The sequence below is a fragment of the Arachis ipaensis genome, chromosome B1 (assembly GCF_059453495.1).
Source record: "Arachis ipaensis isolate K30076 ecotype BB chromosome B1, ASM5945349v1, whole genome shotgun sequence".
NCBI lineage: Eukaryota > Viridiplantae > Streptophyta > Magnoliopsida > Fabales > Fabaceae > Arachis > Arachis ipaensis.
This window is the reverse complement of record NC_142436.1, coordinates 95,277,923-95,295,656: the sequence shown is the minus strand read 5'-3', so window position 1 is coordinate 95,295,656 and position 17,734 is coordinate 95,277,923. Positions and strand designations below refer to the sequence as shown.

The window sequence follows — 17,734 nt, the reverse complement described above, 5'->3', positions numbered from 1 at the left end:
AATTCATCCACTTAACTTACCTTCATAGTTAGAGGTTAACAAAGTGGGAGAAAAATCCAATTCTCATTACAATTGATAAGGATAGGACTTCCAGTTCTTATACCTTGCCAAGAGATTTTATTATTATTATTTTATTTTACTTGTCATATAACATATTCCCACCTTACTTCCAAACCCCAATTTACAAACTCATAACCAATAATAAAAACATACCTCCCTGCAATTCCTTGAGAAGACGACCCGAGGTTTGAATACCCGGTTATCAATTTCAAAGGGGTTTGTTACTTGTGACAACCAAAACATTTGTACGAAGGGATTTTTGTCGGTTTAGAGACTATATCTACAACACGACTGTTTTTATGACATTCCTTAGGGCGCGTGGAAGTCACATTTTTTAATGAGATTGGAAGCGCGTTAGTTGTTTTGGGTTTGGGCTAACTTGGTTACATGGTTACATGGATGTGTAGCAGGCCCGTCAGAAAAGGTCTACATCCATGTAAAAAATACATGGATGTTATCCAAGTAACTTCCTCCACACGAACCGTCCCTCACCCCCACAGTCATTTGTTATACACGCGCCTCATATAACGTATATAACGTAAACCTTTTCTTCGTAATAAACCTTTCTGAACGTAAACCTTTCTCAACGTAAACCTTGTTCTCTGCATTATGGATCTGGATTGACTTTGACATAATTAGCTTTGTCGTTCTTCTTTTTCTTCTTTGTTTTTTCTTCGATCTGGAGTTTTGAATTAAAATAATGAATGAATCAACTTAAAATCAGTTGAATGAGTGTGATTATTCTTCAGAAACGCATCAATTTGATGAGGTTTGGATTATTGAATTTTGAATCGAATTCAATGGAATGCAATTGCTAATTTTATTTGAATCGAATTGAATGGACAGAGGTGATCTGAATTTGAATTGAATTGAATTGATACTATCTAGATTGTAGACAGAGTTGTTTTGAATTTGGTTTTGCATAATGGATTATCTTTTGTTTACTGTTAGTAACCTTTCAATTCGATAAGTATTATAGAATTGTTTCACTGTTAATGACATTTTCAGTTCACCGTGCAGACCAGCTGTGTTGTGGATGAAGGATTTGTCCCAAAGGTGGGGATAATTTTTGAGACACCAGAAGAAGCTACAAAGTTCTATAAAAATTATTCCAAACTTTCTGGTTTTTCTACCAAAATAAGGAACACAACTCGGGATGGAGACAAAATTAATAATCAACTAATTGTATGCACCAGAGAGGGGAGGTGGAAATCCAAGATATCTCCAACTTTGAAGACAAACCCCTCAGCTGGGTTAAACTGTCCAGCCAGGATTTATGTACACATAATGAAGAACGTCGGTGTTTGGACAATTTCCAAAGTTGCTCTGAATCACTCACATCCTTGCTGTCCAGACCAGGTTAAGATGCTCAAACAACACAGGGAGCTTAGAATGTTTGTGCGTCGCACCATCGAAACCCATGAGGAAGCTGAAATCAGACTGAGAAAAACTTACCAATCATTTGTGGCAGCAGCTGGCAGCCACCGTGAACTAGGTTTTATTGAAAAAAATGTGAGGAATTACATCATAAGGGAAGTACAAAATATTTCTGAAGAAGACAATGCCAAAGAATTTGGGAAGTGCCTAGTAAGAATGAAAGAGAAAAACCAAAATTTCTTCTTTGAGCTCAACCTTGAAGGCGATCACTGCATTAAACATGCATTCTGGGCTGATGCAAGAAGTAGGGCTGCATTTGATTACTTTAGAGACGTGGTTTCTTTTGACACCACCTATAACACAAACAGGTATTTGGTTCATTCATATATATTCTTGATGTTCAGTGCATGTATATATTTCAGTTCACCACCGCCTACTTGTTTTTTATGCAGATACAATTTGGTTTTAGGTTCTTTTGTGGGCGTGAATCACCACGGCTAGTCGACACTTCTTGGATGCGCGTTGATGAAAAATGAGGACATTCAATCTTTCAAATGGCTATTTGAGTGTTGGCTACGTTGCATGGGAGGGAAGGCACCAAAAGGCATTCTTACCAATCAATGCGCATCGATTCAAAGGGCAATTGAGCTATGCATGCCCACAACAATTCACCGCTAGTGTATCTGGAACATCATGAAGAAAAACCCAAACAAACTAAACGGCTACAAGGGACACATCGATATTGAACAAGAGATGAGCCATGTTGTTTGAAACTCGTACACAAAAGACGTATTTCACAGAAACTGGAATGATTTCCTTACAAAGTATGGCTTCAGAGGCAACAAGTGGCATTCAGGTACTGATGCCAGGCCATTTTGGCCAGTTTCACTGACCTTTTCTTTACTGTTTTACGGTAGTTTCATGCATTTTCTTAGTTAATAAGCAAGTTTTGGGTAGATAATCACTTACATCTTGATTCAAGCAAACATTGTGAATTTTATATGATTTTATGAGAATTATGCATGAAGTGAATGATAAAATGGATGATGCAAGATCTCATGAGTTAGAACCTAGCTTTGATGTACTTTACTTGCTTGATTTCAGGACAAAGGAAGCAAGGAAGATGCCACGTTAGTCTAACTAACGTGACCATTAACGTGGAAAGGGAGCTAGCTTGCAACGTTAATGAGAAAAGTAATCACCAATAACGCTTTTTCGAAAGCCATCATAGCCCACGTTAGTTGCCACATTAACTACATTAACGTGGAAGCTAATGTGGAGGAAAGAAATGATGAGCCAACGTTAGTGACACTCACCTTTGTCACTAACGTTAGAGATGGCAATCACCACCACGTTAGTGGCCACGTTAATACAATTAACGTGAGGCACTAACGTGAGAAGGGGCGTTTGGAGCATTAGTGACAAAGGTAAGTGTCACTAACGCTCTCGAAGCTGAGGCATGCCCACCTAAGGGTCACGTTAGCTACACTAATGTGGACTCTAATGTAAGGAGGAAGGACAACAAACAAACGTTATTGGAAAAGGTGAATGCCAATAACGTTTGCGAAGGACCAAGAGGCAACGTTAGTGGTCACGTTAGTGCCACTAACGTTGAAGTTAACGTGGACCATCTTGGGTTAGGAACGTTAGTGAAAAAGGTGATTGTCACTAACATTCTCGAACCTACATTTTCACTTAACGTTAACACCACTAACGTCCTAACTAACGTCCATGCCTAACTCACACTTTCTCTGCAAGCAAAGCTGAGCCCACTGAAGACTGCAACTGCTTCAACTCAAAGATCCAAAGGCCCATGATAAACCACTATTTTATGGTTTATATTGTGTTTAATTGTGTGGTTTTATCATGATCTTTACCCACTTATTCATTAAATTAGCATGAAATTATAATTCCTTCCTGAATTTATAACATGTTTGAAAACTGATTCCTAGAGACTTTAATTATGTAATTTTAATTCTCCTTTATTCCATTCGATGCCGTGATCTGTGTGTTGAGTATTTCAGGCTTTATAGGGCACGAATGAGTTGGAGATTGGAAAGGAAGCTAGCAAAAATGAAAGAAACACAAGAAATTGAGGAGATAACCAGCGAGAAGTGACACGGTCGCATGGCTCACGCGACCGCGCGAAGGAGAGCAAATCGCAGTGACGCGGCCGCATGGCTCACGCGGCTGCGCGGATTGGAAAAGCTCAAGCGACGCGGTAGCGTGGACGACACGAACGCGTGGCAAAGAAAAGCGCGAATGACGCGTCCGCATGGATTACGCGATCGCGTGATATGTGCAATCTGCATAATCTGCAGAATTCACTGGGGGCGATTTTGGACCTTATTTCGACCCAGTTTTCGGCCCGGAACAGCAGACTAGAGCCAGAGAATATGCAGAAACAAAAACACAACATTCATTCTACACAGTTTTTAGTTTTAGATCTAGTTTTACTCCTTTAGGTTTCTTTCTCTAGGTTTAAGGATTTTAATTTTCAATTGGTCTTAGCATTGGAACATTGAGAAGAGTTATTTCCTCATCAAGACTTCATCATTCTAGTTCATTCTCTTAACTTGGTTTTATTCTTCCATGTTCTTTGCTTTGTCAATTTTGTCATTTGAATACTTTCATGATTATTTAGTACAAGGATTATTTCTTCCATTTTAATTTATTTTCCATTCCAATAATCATGTCTTCTTTTAATTCCCTTTCGTATGTTATGGATTTATTATTTACAATGAGTGAGTAGTTCCCTCACTTGATGGGGAGTTGATTGAAAGGAACTCTTGAGTTGGAAGGATTGAAAGGAAATTTGTAATTGGGTTAACTATTGGATTGTTATCTAATCACTAACACCAATCCCTTTGAACTAAGTGGGTTGCAACTTGGGAACAGATCTAGCATTCCAACTTGTTTGACTTTCCTTTACCTAGTAAAGGATAACTATACATAACAACCATTAATTATAAATCAATCTTGAAATCATCCCATCAATAATAGAGATTCCAACTAATCAACTCCCAGTCAAGGCTTTTATTCACATTATTTGAATTTTCTCAATTTAATTCTCCACCAACTTAACTCAACTTCTTGGAACATCTGATTAATAAAATAGCACACTTTTCTGCAACTCATTGGGAGACGACCTGGGACTTAAACTCCCAGTAATTTTTAATTTAAACTCTCTGTGACATATTTCTAAATTGATAGGCAGATTTTCGGTGAGTTAAGAACTATACTTGCAACGTAACTATTTTAATAATTTTTAATTCACCAACTTCTGTGCCTCATCAATTTTTGGCGCCATTACCGGGGAGTTGCAATAGAGTGCTAAAGTTATTAATTAGAATTTATTTATTTGCATTTTATTTTATTTTGCTACTATGAGCTGCATGTTTCTTTCGTCAAATGACGCGTTCACTTCCTGATCTGCGCTTGCTAATATTCGATCCTGAAATTGAAAGGACTATTTCACGAATAAGGCGAGAACAGCGTCGGTTAGTCCGCTCTGAGGGCAGATCTGAAAGTGAACATGAGGAAGAAACCAGCCCCCGTTCTACTGATTCGGTTGTTTTATGTGCAGAAGACATGGCAGCTAGGAGAGTTACCATCCAGGAGGAAGGAGCCCCTGATTTTACAATGCAACTGTTTCAAGCGCATCATCCAGCGGTAGCTATAGATTTTGAAATAAAGACTGCACTGCTAAATTTGATGCCCAAGTTTTATGGCCTACCTGCTCAATAGCCTATCACGAACTTGAGAGATTTCCAGGCAGCCTGTTCTACTATCAGGCGTGATGGTACTGATGAAACTTCAATTTTGCTGAAAGCTTTCCCGTTTTCTCTTGAGGGAAAAGCAAGAGAGTGGTACTACACTCAACCTCTAGCAAATGTATCCAACTGGGATACACTCAGAAAGGAGTTTTTGGAGAAATTCTTTCCATCTGAAGTTACTGATAAACTGAGGAAGGATATTTCCACAATTGTTCAGGATGACAATGAGACTTTCTTTGAATACTGGGAGCGCTTCAATAATCTTCTGGAAGCGTGCCCCCACCACATGATTGACAAAATAGTGTTACTTAGCTATATCACACAGGGCATGAGGCCCCAAGATAAGACCACATTGGAAAGTGCTAGCAATGGGTCTATGAAGAAGTACAAGACCACTGATGAGGCTTGGCAATTGATCAGTGATTTAGCTGAATCTACTAGGAACCACAAGCAAAAGTAAGGCCGTTCAAAAGCCGTTGTAGAAGTATCCTCTAGTAGAGAGACTGCGGCTCTAGCTCAGAGTATATGTGAGATGACCAACTTGCTGAAGCAGATGCAATTGAATCAACAACAAGCTCAGCAAGCTCAACCTACTCCACCACAGCAAAACCAACAACTAGTCCCGCAAAGAATTTGTGGAATCTGTGCTGATTATAGCCATTACACTGATGAATGCCCGCAGCTCCAACAAGAAGACAACATGGTGGCATCCACTCATAACTTCTATGACCGCCCCAACCAAGGGTACAATCAAAGTGGAAATAATAACCATGGATGGCAGGACAATTCTAACCAGAATTGGAGGGACAACAATAATAGAGAAGGCAGAGATAATCACAGAAATCAGAGATGGAATAATAACAACAACAGGCAGTAGAATCAACCTAACAGAGCACCTCACCTGAGGCAAAACCAAGGACCACAGAACAATCAACAACAGACCTCTCAATTTACTCATTCTTCTTTATCTCTTAATGAAGAGCTACTACAATCTTTTGAGCGAAGACAACAGACCATGGAAAATAACATCATGAATAGTATTAATGCCAATCTGAATGGTCTCACCTCTACTTTGTAAGCTCTTATGTCACAGATTGGATCAACACAAAATTCAGTAACCAACCTTTAAGCTCCACTGGAATCCCCTCTCAACCATTACCCAATCCAAAGGGAGGCATTAATGCCATCACCCTAAGGTTTGGAACCACACTGCAGGAGAGGAATCAGGAGGAACCAAGCCCACTAGAACACACCTCAGCTGAAGAGGTAGAAGAAATAGAAGATGTTGAAGAGGAAGAGGACATACAGGACATAGCTGAAGAAGAAATAGCTCAACCAGAGGAGGAAGCACTAAAAGGCGCAAACACCACAGAAAACACTACTCCTATTCCATTTCCACAACTTGCACGGAAGCCCAGGAAGCAGCTGGAACCCGACCCCAAAATGGTAGAAATATTCAAAAAGGTTGAGGTAACTGTTCCTCTTTTTGATGTTATTCAGCAGGTACCTAAATATGCAAAGTTTCTAAAAGACTTATGTATCCATAAAGACAAAATTAATGAATTAGAAACTATTCCTTTAGGTAGTTCTATATCTGCTTTAATGGGAGGATTACTTGAAAAATGTAGTGATCCAAGTCCTTGTATAGTTAGCTGTACTATTGGTGGTGTAGTAATTTATGATTGCATGTATGATTTAGGAGCATGTGTCAGTATAATGCCTTTGTCTATATATGATATTTTGAGGCTCCCTCCCTTAAAAAGGTCGGCAGCTCGTTTTGTGTTAGCAGATAAAAGCATTATTACAGTGGCTGGAGTTGCTGAAGATGTTTTAGTGAACATTAAAGGGCTTACATTTCCCACTGATTTTTATATCTTGGAGATGCCCCATAATGATTCAGATAAGCCATCATCAATCCTACTTGGAAGACCATTCCTGAAGACATCAAAATTCAAATTGGATGCCTTTTCAGGAACATACTCCTTTGAAATAGATGGCCGCATAGTAATCTTCAATCTGAATGGAGTCATTGACAACCCTCCAGAAGATCGTTCTATCTTTCAGTGTGATGTCATAGATGAAAGTGTAGCTGAAGTTCACAAGGAAGAGTTAGAAGAGAAGCACACCGGACAAGGTCCAAGTGTGGGGACCCTCTTAACTGACAATGAGGGCACTTCGTCATTTTCACAAGCTCCAGATAATCCAGAGCCTGCCCATGATCAAAAGTTAGAATTGAACCCCTCCCTCCACATCTCAAATATGCTTATCTTGAAGATGAGCAGAGGTTTCCAGTCATCATTGCAAGGGAACTTACTTCTCAACAAGAAGAGCAGTTACTTGACGTGCTGAGGAAGCATAAGAAGGCAATTGGGTGGAGCTTGGCAGACATAGTAGGCATCAACCCTCAAGTATGTGAGCACAGAATATTTTTAGAAGAGGGAGCAAGACCTGTCCGTCAACCCCAAAGAAGATTGAATCCCACCATCTTGGAAGTTGTCAAAAAGGAAGTGACCAGACTATTGAAAGCCGGTATCATATATCCCATTTCAAACAGTGAATGGGTAAGCCTAGTACAAGTAGTGCCCAAGAAGTTTGGAGTTACTACAGAGAAGAATGAGCATGGAGAGCTCATAGCAACTAGAGTTCAGAATGCTTGGAGAGTCTGCATTGATTACAGGCGTCTCAACCAAGCTACCCGTAAGGATCACTATCCACTTCCATTCATTGATCAAATGCTGGATCGCCTGTCAGGTAAATCACATTATTGCTTTTTAGATGGTTACACATGTTATTTCCAGATTCATATAGCTCCTGAGGATCAGGAAAAGACTACTTTTACATGTCCTTTTGGGACTTATGCTTACAAGAGAATGCCCTTTGGCTTGTGCAATGCATCAGCTACTTTCCAAAGGTGCATGATGAGTTTTTTCTCTGATCTTATTGAGGACTGTATGGAAGTTTTTATGGACAATTTTAGCGTTTATGGTGATTCTTTTAGCCTTTGCTTAGATGGATTATCTAGAGTATTAGATAGATGTGTTAATACAAACCTTGTATTAAATTTTGAAAAATGTCACTTTATGGTAAAACAAGGGATTGTATTAGGACATGTGGTATCTAATAATGGCATTTTTGTAGACCCAGCAATGGTGAATGTTATTTCTAGTGTACCTTACCCCTCTTCTGTGAGGAAATTCCGTTCGTTCCTTGGCCATGCAGGTTTTTACAAGAGATTTATTAAGGACTTTATTAAGGTCGCACTTCCCTTATCCAGATTACTGCAGAGGGATATTGAGTTCGAGTTCAGTGAGGATTGCAAACAAGCGTTTGATAAGCTGAAGACTACTCTAACTCAAGCTCCAATTGTGAGAGGACCAGACTGGAGCCAACCGTTTGAAATCATGTGTGATACTTCCAACCATGCAGTAGGAGCAGCGCTGGCTCAGCATGAAGGTAAGGATCCTTTCGTTATTGCTTATGCGTCTAAGACTTTAGACACTGCCCAGTCCAACTATACTACTACTGAGAAAGAGCTTCTTGCTATTGTTTTTGCTCTGGATAAATTCCGAGCTTATTTACTTGGTACTAGAGTAGTAGTATATTCGGACCATGCAGCTTTAAAGTATCTATTAGCTAAAAAGGAATCCAAACCAAGACTCATACGTTGGATACTGCTGTTACAAGAATTTGATTTAGAAATAAAGGATAGGAGTGGTAATCAGAATTTAGTGGCAGACCACTTGAGTCGCCTTGAGCATATTAAGGATGATTCTACTCCTATAGATGATAATTTTCCTTTTGATAACCTGCAAGCAGTATCTGAGGTAGTCCCTTGGTATGCACCTGTTGCTAATTATTTAGTTAGCCGCACATTTCCTCCAAATTTTTCTAAGCATCAAAGAGACAAGCTGAAAAGCGAGTCTAAATATTATATATGGGATGACCCATATTATGGAGATGTGGCGCTGATCAAGTAATTAGACGTTGTGTGCCTCAATTAGAATTTCAGTCCATTTTAGAGGCCTGTCACTCATCTGAGAGTGGAGGACATTTTGGTCCTCAAAGAACAGCTAGAAAGATTTTAGACTGTGAATTCTAGTGGTCTACTCTTTTTAGAAACGCTGCTGAATTTTGTAAATCTTGTCTCCCATGCCAGAAATTTGGCAATATATCCAGGAGAGATGAGATGCCTCAACAAATTATACTTTTCTGTGAAATTTTTGATGTTTGGGGCATTGACTTCATGGGTCCATTTCCAAATTCTAATGGATATTTTTAGCTGTGGATTATGTTTCCAAATGGGTGGAAGCAATTCCTACCCGCACTGATGATGCTAACACTGTTGTTTCCTTTGTGAGAAACCATATTATATGTCGCTTCGGATCACCACGAGCAATCGTGAGCGATCATGGCACCCATTTTTGTAATAGGAGACTAACAGGATTAATGAAGAAGCATGGGATAATTCATAAAGTTGCAACAACTTACCATCCCCAAACTAATGGGCAAGCCGAGGTGTCAAATAGAGAAATTAAGCATATCTTGCAAAAGATAGTAAAGCCTCATAGAAAAGACTGGAGCACCAGGCTACAAGATGCACTCTGGGCATATAGAACAACATACAAGACACCCATTGGGATGAGTCCTTTCCGCTTGGTTTATGGAAAAGCTTGTCATCTCCCAGTTGAAGTAGAACACAGAGCTTTTTGGGCAGTTAAGGAGTGCAACATGGGAATTGAGAAAGCCGGAGCTGAAAGGAAGTTGCAACTGCAGGAACTAGAGAGCCTTCGCCTAGAAGCTTATGAAAACTCCAGAATATACAAGGAAAAGATGACGGTTGTACATGATCAAAACATCAAGAAGAAAGAGTTCCAACCTGGGGATTTAGTCCTCCTTTACAAATCTCGACTATGGCTCATGCCAGGTAAGTTGAGATCAAGATGGGAAGGTCCATACAGAGTAGAGAAGGCCAAACCGTACGGAGTTTATCACCTAAGCCATCCTTCAAGCTCTAAACTTATTAAGGTTAATGGACAACGCCTGAAGCTATACCATGGCGAGAAAATGCAGAGAAACAAGGAGCTTGAGATCTTCCTCTTGGAAGATCCCCACATAGCAGAAGATTGAGCTCGTGGAGTGTCCAACTTACGGACGTTAAAGCAAAGTGCTAGGTGGGAGATAACCCACCATGGTATGATCGTTCTTTTCTTTATTTTTAGTTTTTCCTATTCCATAACTTTTCTCTTTCTTAGTACTTTCGTCCATCTGCATTAACATGTTTTTATTTTAAAAAAAAAAAAATTTTTTTTGCTACGCGACGTGATCGCATCAACGACGCGTCCGCGTCACAGGGAGAGTAAAGAAAAATAAAAATGAATAGAAAGTCACGCTGGAGTGTGGCTGGTGGCGTGCCAATGGCACAAATCAACCCACGCGGCCACGTCATCCATTTTCTGGCGCACACTCACGCGATCGCGTGACCCACGCAATCGCGCCGTCCCAATTTTGGCAAATAAATTAATTCGAATAGAGAGTTGTGATGGCGCGAGGCTGCACTCGCGCCAGAAGGATAACATGGGTCACGCAACCGCATGACCGATGCGATCGCGTCACCATACTTGAAGCGCATCCACGCGAACGCGTGCCCCACGCAGCCGCGTCGCATGCGCCGCACAGCTCAATCAAAAATTGCCACATATCTTATCTTTCTCTCTTCCAAATCCTAATTTTTCTTTTCCCTCCTTATTTCTTCCTTCTCCCTTCCCCTTCTATCTCACCTTTCACTCTCTATCTCTCTCACCTCCATTAACAAGGTTTTACTTTCTTCCTCCCTCTTTCTTTTTCTATCATTCTTATTATTTTATATGTATTTTCTTTTTTTTTCTTTTTCTTTTCATTATTCATATATTCTTTCTTTTTCTTTTCCTTTTTACACGGTGTTAGAAATTTTTTTGAGTCATTATCCCTCATTATATGCTTGTGGATTGTTGCAATTTGTTTGACAATTATTTTTATTCTATTTAAAGGATTGCTTGCATATTCACTTTCATATTTTCTATACCTTATTCACCATGCATGCTACGTGTTTGTGAAAAAGCTCAAATGGCATTATGCACTTCTCTATGTTGTTATACTATTCAATGCTTGCTTTTCACAACTTTTCTTTACTTTTGTATTAATTGAATTTAATTGTCAATACAAATGTGATAGTTTGTTACAAAGTATTGCTTGGTCTATGCTACTCATGCCCTTTGCCGGCATGCCAATAAACACCTTGCAGTCACTTGTCCTTATATGCACTAGCTATTTTCCATCGTTGGCTTTTCACATGTACTCGCGAGCATGTGATAATGTCAGTATATCTTAATGTGCATCCATCACCCTCTTTTCCGTTTCCTTCATTGCTGTATATCTGTTTGAATTTTATTTACTTTCTCTTCCCTTCTTTCAGGATGGCCACCAAGAAAGGAAAAGAGAAAGCTACTTTCAAACCACCAGCAAGAAGAGGAACTAAAAGAGCATTAGTGGCAGAGCCTTCTTCAACTGCAGTCAAGACATCAACAAAAAGAGTTAAGAGGATAATAATGGTTGATGAGAACGAGAAAGCCTTTCCAGCAAAGGACACTGCGCGATTTCCCAATCGCTAGTGTGAGAAGATGTTCCCTATCCTGGTAGAAAGAAACTATAACAATGAATACCTTCTTATCCTCCCGTCCAATATTGCTTCCTTTGTTGAGCCGCAAATTGAACGAAGACAATGGGGTTTCCTACGGAGACAGCCAAGGCAGGTCAATCTTTCTTGGGTAGTTGAGTTCTACTCTAACTTCTACATGCCAACCTTGCAGTCAGTTTATGTCTGGCAGAAGCAAGTTCCCATCACAGAATAGGCCATTCAGCAAGCTCTGAGTCTTCCTCCTATTCCAGAAGGAATGGACGCCTTCCAAGAAGCCGCACTTACGCGCCAGAGGTACCAATTTGACTGGGACTCTGTTCTCAGAGTTATCGCATTACCTGGCAGCCGTTGGATCTACGGATACCACCGTACCCGCCCTAAGGGAATCTTGGCTTCAGCACTTACCTTGGAGGCTCGCGTCTAGGCACAGATCATGTCCCATTACGTCTTTCTAAGCACTCATGAGTCCTCCTTCACTGCGGACATGGCTGTTCTACTATGGTGCATCCTTACAGACCAACCTCTGCATCTCTCAAGACATATCCGGAATGCTATGGGACACGTACAAATTACGGGCAACTTACCTTTCCCCGCCTTAGTCTCAGATCTTGTCTCAGCAGCCGGAGTCTCCTACAGAGCTGGAGACACCAAGGCCGTGCTTCCACGGGATGATCAGTATGTCCCTAACGGGAAATACCTCATACTCCCAGCAGCTACTACAAGCCTTCCTACTACTCCAGTTGAAGATAATCCCTCTTCAACACCACAAGCACCTACAACTGATGAATTGATCCAGCAGATAATCGAAAGGTTGGATCGGCAAGAACAGAAAGCAAAGATGAGAGAGCGCCATAACGAGCGCCGATTCAAACACCTCAAGGATCTACTCAAGGGACACTTCAGGGACTCGGATACCCCGGACTCCACTTTTTTTACCAGCACAGGAAGCCATAATTGTCCCGACTGTGGTGATACTGCTACCAGCCCACCCCTGTTCCTGACAGACGGCACCGAGGATGGTGCAAAGCCTTATGTGTGGGGAGGTCGGTCAGTACTTGACTTCCGGAGGTAATTTCTTTTCCCTAGCACCAATACTTAGGATATTTTAGTTAGATTTTCTTTCTTTTATAGAATAGAATAAATTGCATAAGTTAGGATAGTTGCATGCATGTTCTACTTGATTGAAAAGACAATAAGTTTCTTTTAAGACTCTATCTTTGGAACAAAATTTCACTAATTTTTCAAAATTTTATGATAAATTTGCTTGAGTTGTATTAGGAACATGATATTTGAGCTAAAGAACACACAACCTGTGAAAGATTTGAGCCTTTATGTATGGTTACACTATTTAACCATAATTATTTCATTCTTGTGTGTTTACTTCTCTATGATTGTAATCTATATTTTGTTTTATCTTATATGTCCAATATTTATTATATTTGCATGCTTGCACATGATTGAGGCCATTATTTGTTTAAACTCACTTATCCAAATTAAGCCTACCCTTTTCAATTACCTTTGTTAATCACTTTAAGCCTTTAAATCCCATTTGTTCTATATTTTACCACATTACTAACCTTAAGCTGAAAAACAATTGTATATCCCAAATTGAATCTTTGGTTAGCTTAAGATAGAATTGTGTGTGCTAGTTAAGTATGGGAAATTGTGGGAACAAAAGTTGTTAAGGGAATGTGTCATGAGAATTTAATGGGAATTTGGATACCTACTCATGTGAAACTATAAGAATTAAAAAAATCTATGTGTATTGATAAGCTATATTTATTTTAATGTAAAAAAAAATTATATAAATAAATAAGGGGACAAAAATTACCCCAATATTAAATTCAGAATTCAAAGATCAATGCACATATGATAGAATCTAATATAAAGTTGATACATGAGTATGGATTGAAAAAGGGAATTCTGGGTAGCTAGGTATGAACTTTAAGATTACATCAAAAATATATAGGTTGGGTTGAAGCTTGGGTTAATTAAAGATTCAATTTATTAGCTCACTTGACCAAATGTATAACCCTACCTGTACCTTAGCCCCATTACAACTTTGAAAAGACCTTATGATGTTTGCATTGGTATATTAACTGTTGTTGATTGGTTAGGAGAAGAACAAAAGTTAGAAAGCATGATTAGAGAAGGATAGAGTGATTACCCTATACACTAGAGATTAGAGCATACATACATTATCAGTGAGGGTTCAATGCTTGAATTTTCATGTTCCCTGCTCTAATGAGCTATCTTCTTGCACTTTTATCTGTTTTATTGTATAATGATAGAATTAGTGGAATTTGATTTGTAATTGTTTTGAAGAGCTTATTTACTTTTGATCAAGTGGGCAAGAATCATATAGTTGCATTTATTTATATATATATATAGGCTTGCATTGCATTTCATGAGTTTCTACATGTTCATACTTATTTCCTTATCCCCTTCAATTAAGCATGAGGACATGCTAATGTTTAAGTGTGGGGAGGTTGATAAACCACTATTTTATGGTTTATATTGTGTTTAATTGTGTGGTTTTATCATGATCCTTACCCACTTATTCATTAAATTAGCATGAAGTTATAATTCCTTCCTGAATTTATAACATGTTTGAAAACTGCTTCCTAGAGACTTTAATTATGTAATTTTAATTCTCCTTTATTCCATTCGATGCCGTGATCTGTGTGTTGAGTGTTTCAGGCTTTATAGGGCACGAATGAGTTGGAGATTGGAAAGGAAGCTAGCAAAAACGAAAGGAACACAAGAAATTGAGGAGATAACCAGCGAGAAGTGACGCGGTCGCATGGCTCACGCGACCGCGTGAAGGAGAGCAAATCGCAGTGATGCAGCCGCATGGCTCACGCCGCCGCGCGGATTGGAAAAGCTCAAGCGACGCGATAGCGTGGACGACGCGAACGCGTGGCAAGGAAAAGCGCAAATGACGCGTCTGCATGGATGACGCGATCGCGTGATATGTGCGATCTGCATAATCTGCAGAATTCGCTAGGGGCGATTTTGGACCTTATTTCGACCCAGTTTTCGGCCCGAAACAGCAGACTAGAGCCAGAGAATATGCAGAAACAAAAACACAACATTCATTCTACACAGTTTTCAGTTTTAGATCTAGTTTTACTCCTTTAGGTTTCTTTCTGTAGGTTTAAGGATTTTAATTTTCAATTGGTCTTAGCATTGGAACATTGAGAAGAGTTATTTCCTCATCAAGACTTCGTCATTCTAGTTCGTTCTCTTAACTTGGTTTTATTCTTCCATGTTCTTTGCTTTGTCAATTTTGTCATTTGAATACTTTCATGATTATTTTACAAGGATTATTTCTTCCATTTTAATTTATTTTCCATTCCAATAATCATGTCTTCTTTTAATTCCCTTTCGTATGTTATGGATTTATTATTTACAATGAGTGAGTAGTTCCCTCACTTGATGGGGAGTTGATTGAAAGGAACTCTTGAGTTGGAAGGATTGAAAGGAAATTTGTAATTGGGTTAACTGTTGGATTGTTATCTAATCACTAACATCAATCCCTTTGAACTAAGTGGGTAGCAACTCGTGAACAGATCTAGCATTCCAACTTGTTTGACTTTCCTTTACCTAGTAAAGGATAACTAAACATAACAACCATTAATTATAAATTAATCTTGAAATCATCCTATCAATAATAGAGATTCCAACTAATCAACTCCCAGTCAAGGCTTTTATTCACATTATTTGAATTTTCTCAATTTAATTCTCCACCAACTTAACTCAACTTCTTGGAACATCTGATTAATAAAATAGCACACTTTTCTGCAACTCGTCGGGAGATGACCTGGGACTTAAACTCCCAGTAATTTTTAATTTAAACTCTTTGTGACATATTTCTAAATTGATAGGCAGATTTTCAATGAGTTAAGAACTATACTTGCAACGTAACTATTTTAATAATTTTTAATTCACCAACTTCTGTGCCTCATCAGCCCATATCTAAGACTTGAAGATCTAACTAGAAGATCAGAAGAGTAGTATATATAGGAGTAGTTTTGAACTAGAAGAGAGAGCTTTTGGCCATTGGGAGAACTACTCTTTGTATAATTTTACTTTCTCTGCAAATTCTAGTTTTACTTTTAGAATGTATTTTCCATCTTTGCTTTTCATTCCCAGAGCTATGAACAACTAAACCCCTTTCATTGGGTTAGGGAGCTCTGTTGTAATTTGATGGATCAATAATAGTTTTCATTATTCTTCTTCTTTCTTTTCTCTTGATTTTACTAGAAAGCTTTCAATCTTCATCCAATTGGGTAGTCGTCTTAGAAAAGAAGCTATTCATACTTGGATCTCTTCGGAACCTTGGAAGAGGAATGAAGAGATCATGCTAGAATGCTTTCTCATGTTGGACCAAATTGGGGTTTGGATGGATATGGTGACATATAATCCTACCAACACTTTGATTTGGGAATACATGTGGTATAATCAGTGACCATACTTCATCTCTTCTCATGAGCAATTAGACCAAGGAATTGGCTATTGATCAAGATTTGAGAGATTGGGTTGCCAAGGAATTGGAATCCAATCACTTAAGATTGCCAAGGAGATCAATGAATGCATTGATTGAGGAAGAGATGAGAATGAACTTGATCCGGAGAATACAACATCTCCTGAGCCCAATGAATCCCCCATTTCTGATCTTACCTATTCTCTTTACCTTCTGTCATTTACCTTTATGTTCATTTCCCCAAATCCCCATTTAAGATTCTATAATTTATTTTCTGTCATTTACATTCCGTCATTTACTTCCAGCAATTACATTTTCTGTTATTTACTTTCCCGCCATTTACTTTTCTGCAAATCTCAACTCAATTCCTGCTTAGCTCAACTAGAACATTCCTCTGATTAAAGTTGCTTGACCAATCAATCCCTGTGGGATTCAACCTCACTCTATTGTGAGTTTTTACTTGACGACAATTCGGTATACCTGCCGAGGGAAAATTATTGAGAGACAAGTTTCCGTGCATCAAGTTTATGGCGCCGTTGCCGGGGATTGATTTTGTATCAACAATGATTACATTAGTGGATAACTAGATTGAGCATTTTTCTTTTGTTTTGTTTAAATTCTGTTTGAGTGATTTACTTTTTGTTTTAGTTATTTTCTTTCCTTTATCCCTTACCCGTTTGTGATATTCTCTTATTTCCTTTATCACTCACACTAACAGCATTTTTTTAACAAGAATACTCTTTATCTCCCTTTTACTTTGGCCTTGTTGGTTGTATGAGAGGTAGAAGAAGCGGGGCTTCAACTTCCTTTAATTCTGAACCTAAGAAGACCTTCCTTAGACTAAGGAGGGAAGCAAGAGGAAAGAGAGTTGTTGGTGCTGAGGAAGAAGAGGAGTACTTTAAACCAGACATGGATGAGAATATGGAGAACCATCATGAAGAAGAGGCTCACAACCATTACAGAGAAGGTCCAGTGCATCATGTCGAGCAAGAGAGAAGAGTTCTGGGGTCTTACATAAACTCAAACCCAGGAAACTGTGGAAGTAGCATCCAAAAGCCAACCATACATGCCAATAACTTTGAACTAAATCCACAGCTCATCACCCTCGTGCAGAACAACTGTTCATTCGGAGGAAGTGTCCAAGAAGACCCTAATCAACATCTAACCACCTTCCTGAGGATATGCGACACTGTGAAGTCTAATGGTGTTCATCCTGACACCTATAGATTGCTTTTGTTTCCCTTCTCACTCAAGGATAAAGCATCTAAATGGCTAGAATCTTTCCTGAAGGAGAGTTTAACAACTTGGGAAGATGTGATGAACAAATTCTTGGCGAGATTCTATCCTGATCAAAGAATCAAC

The 17,734-nt window shown here is 39.1% G+C and overlaps 1 protein-coding gene across 1 annotated transcript; it reads left to right on the top strand.

The window, feature by feature from the left end:
- The first annotated feature begins 1,347 nt into the window (after positions 1–1,347).
- Positions 1,348–1,938, top strand: LOC148577540 (protein FAR1-RELATED SEQUENCE 5-like). Its single transcript, XM_088502893.1, has 2 exons — positions 1,348–1,805; positions 1,890–1,938. The coding sequence occupies exons 1-2, from the start codon at positions 1,348–1,350 to the stop codon at positions 1,936–1,938; spliced, it is 507 nt and encodes a 168-aa protein (XP_088359019.1).
- The last annotated feature ends 15,796 nt before the right edge of the window (positions 1,939–17,734 follow it).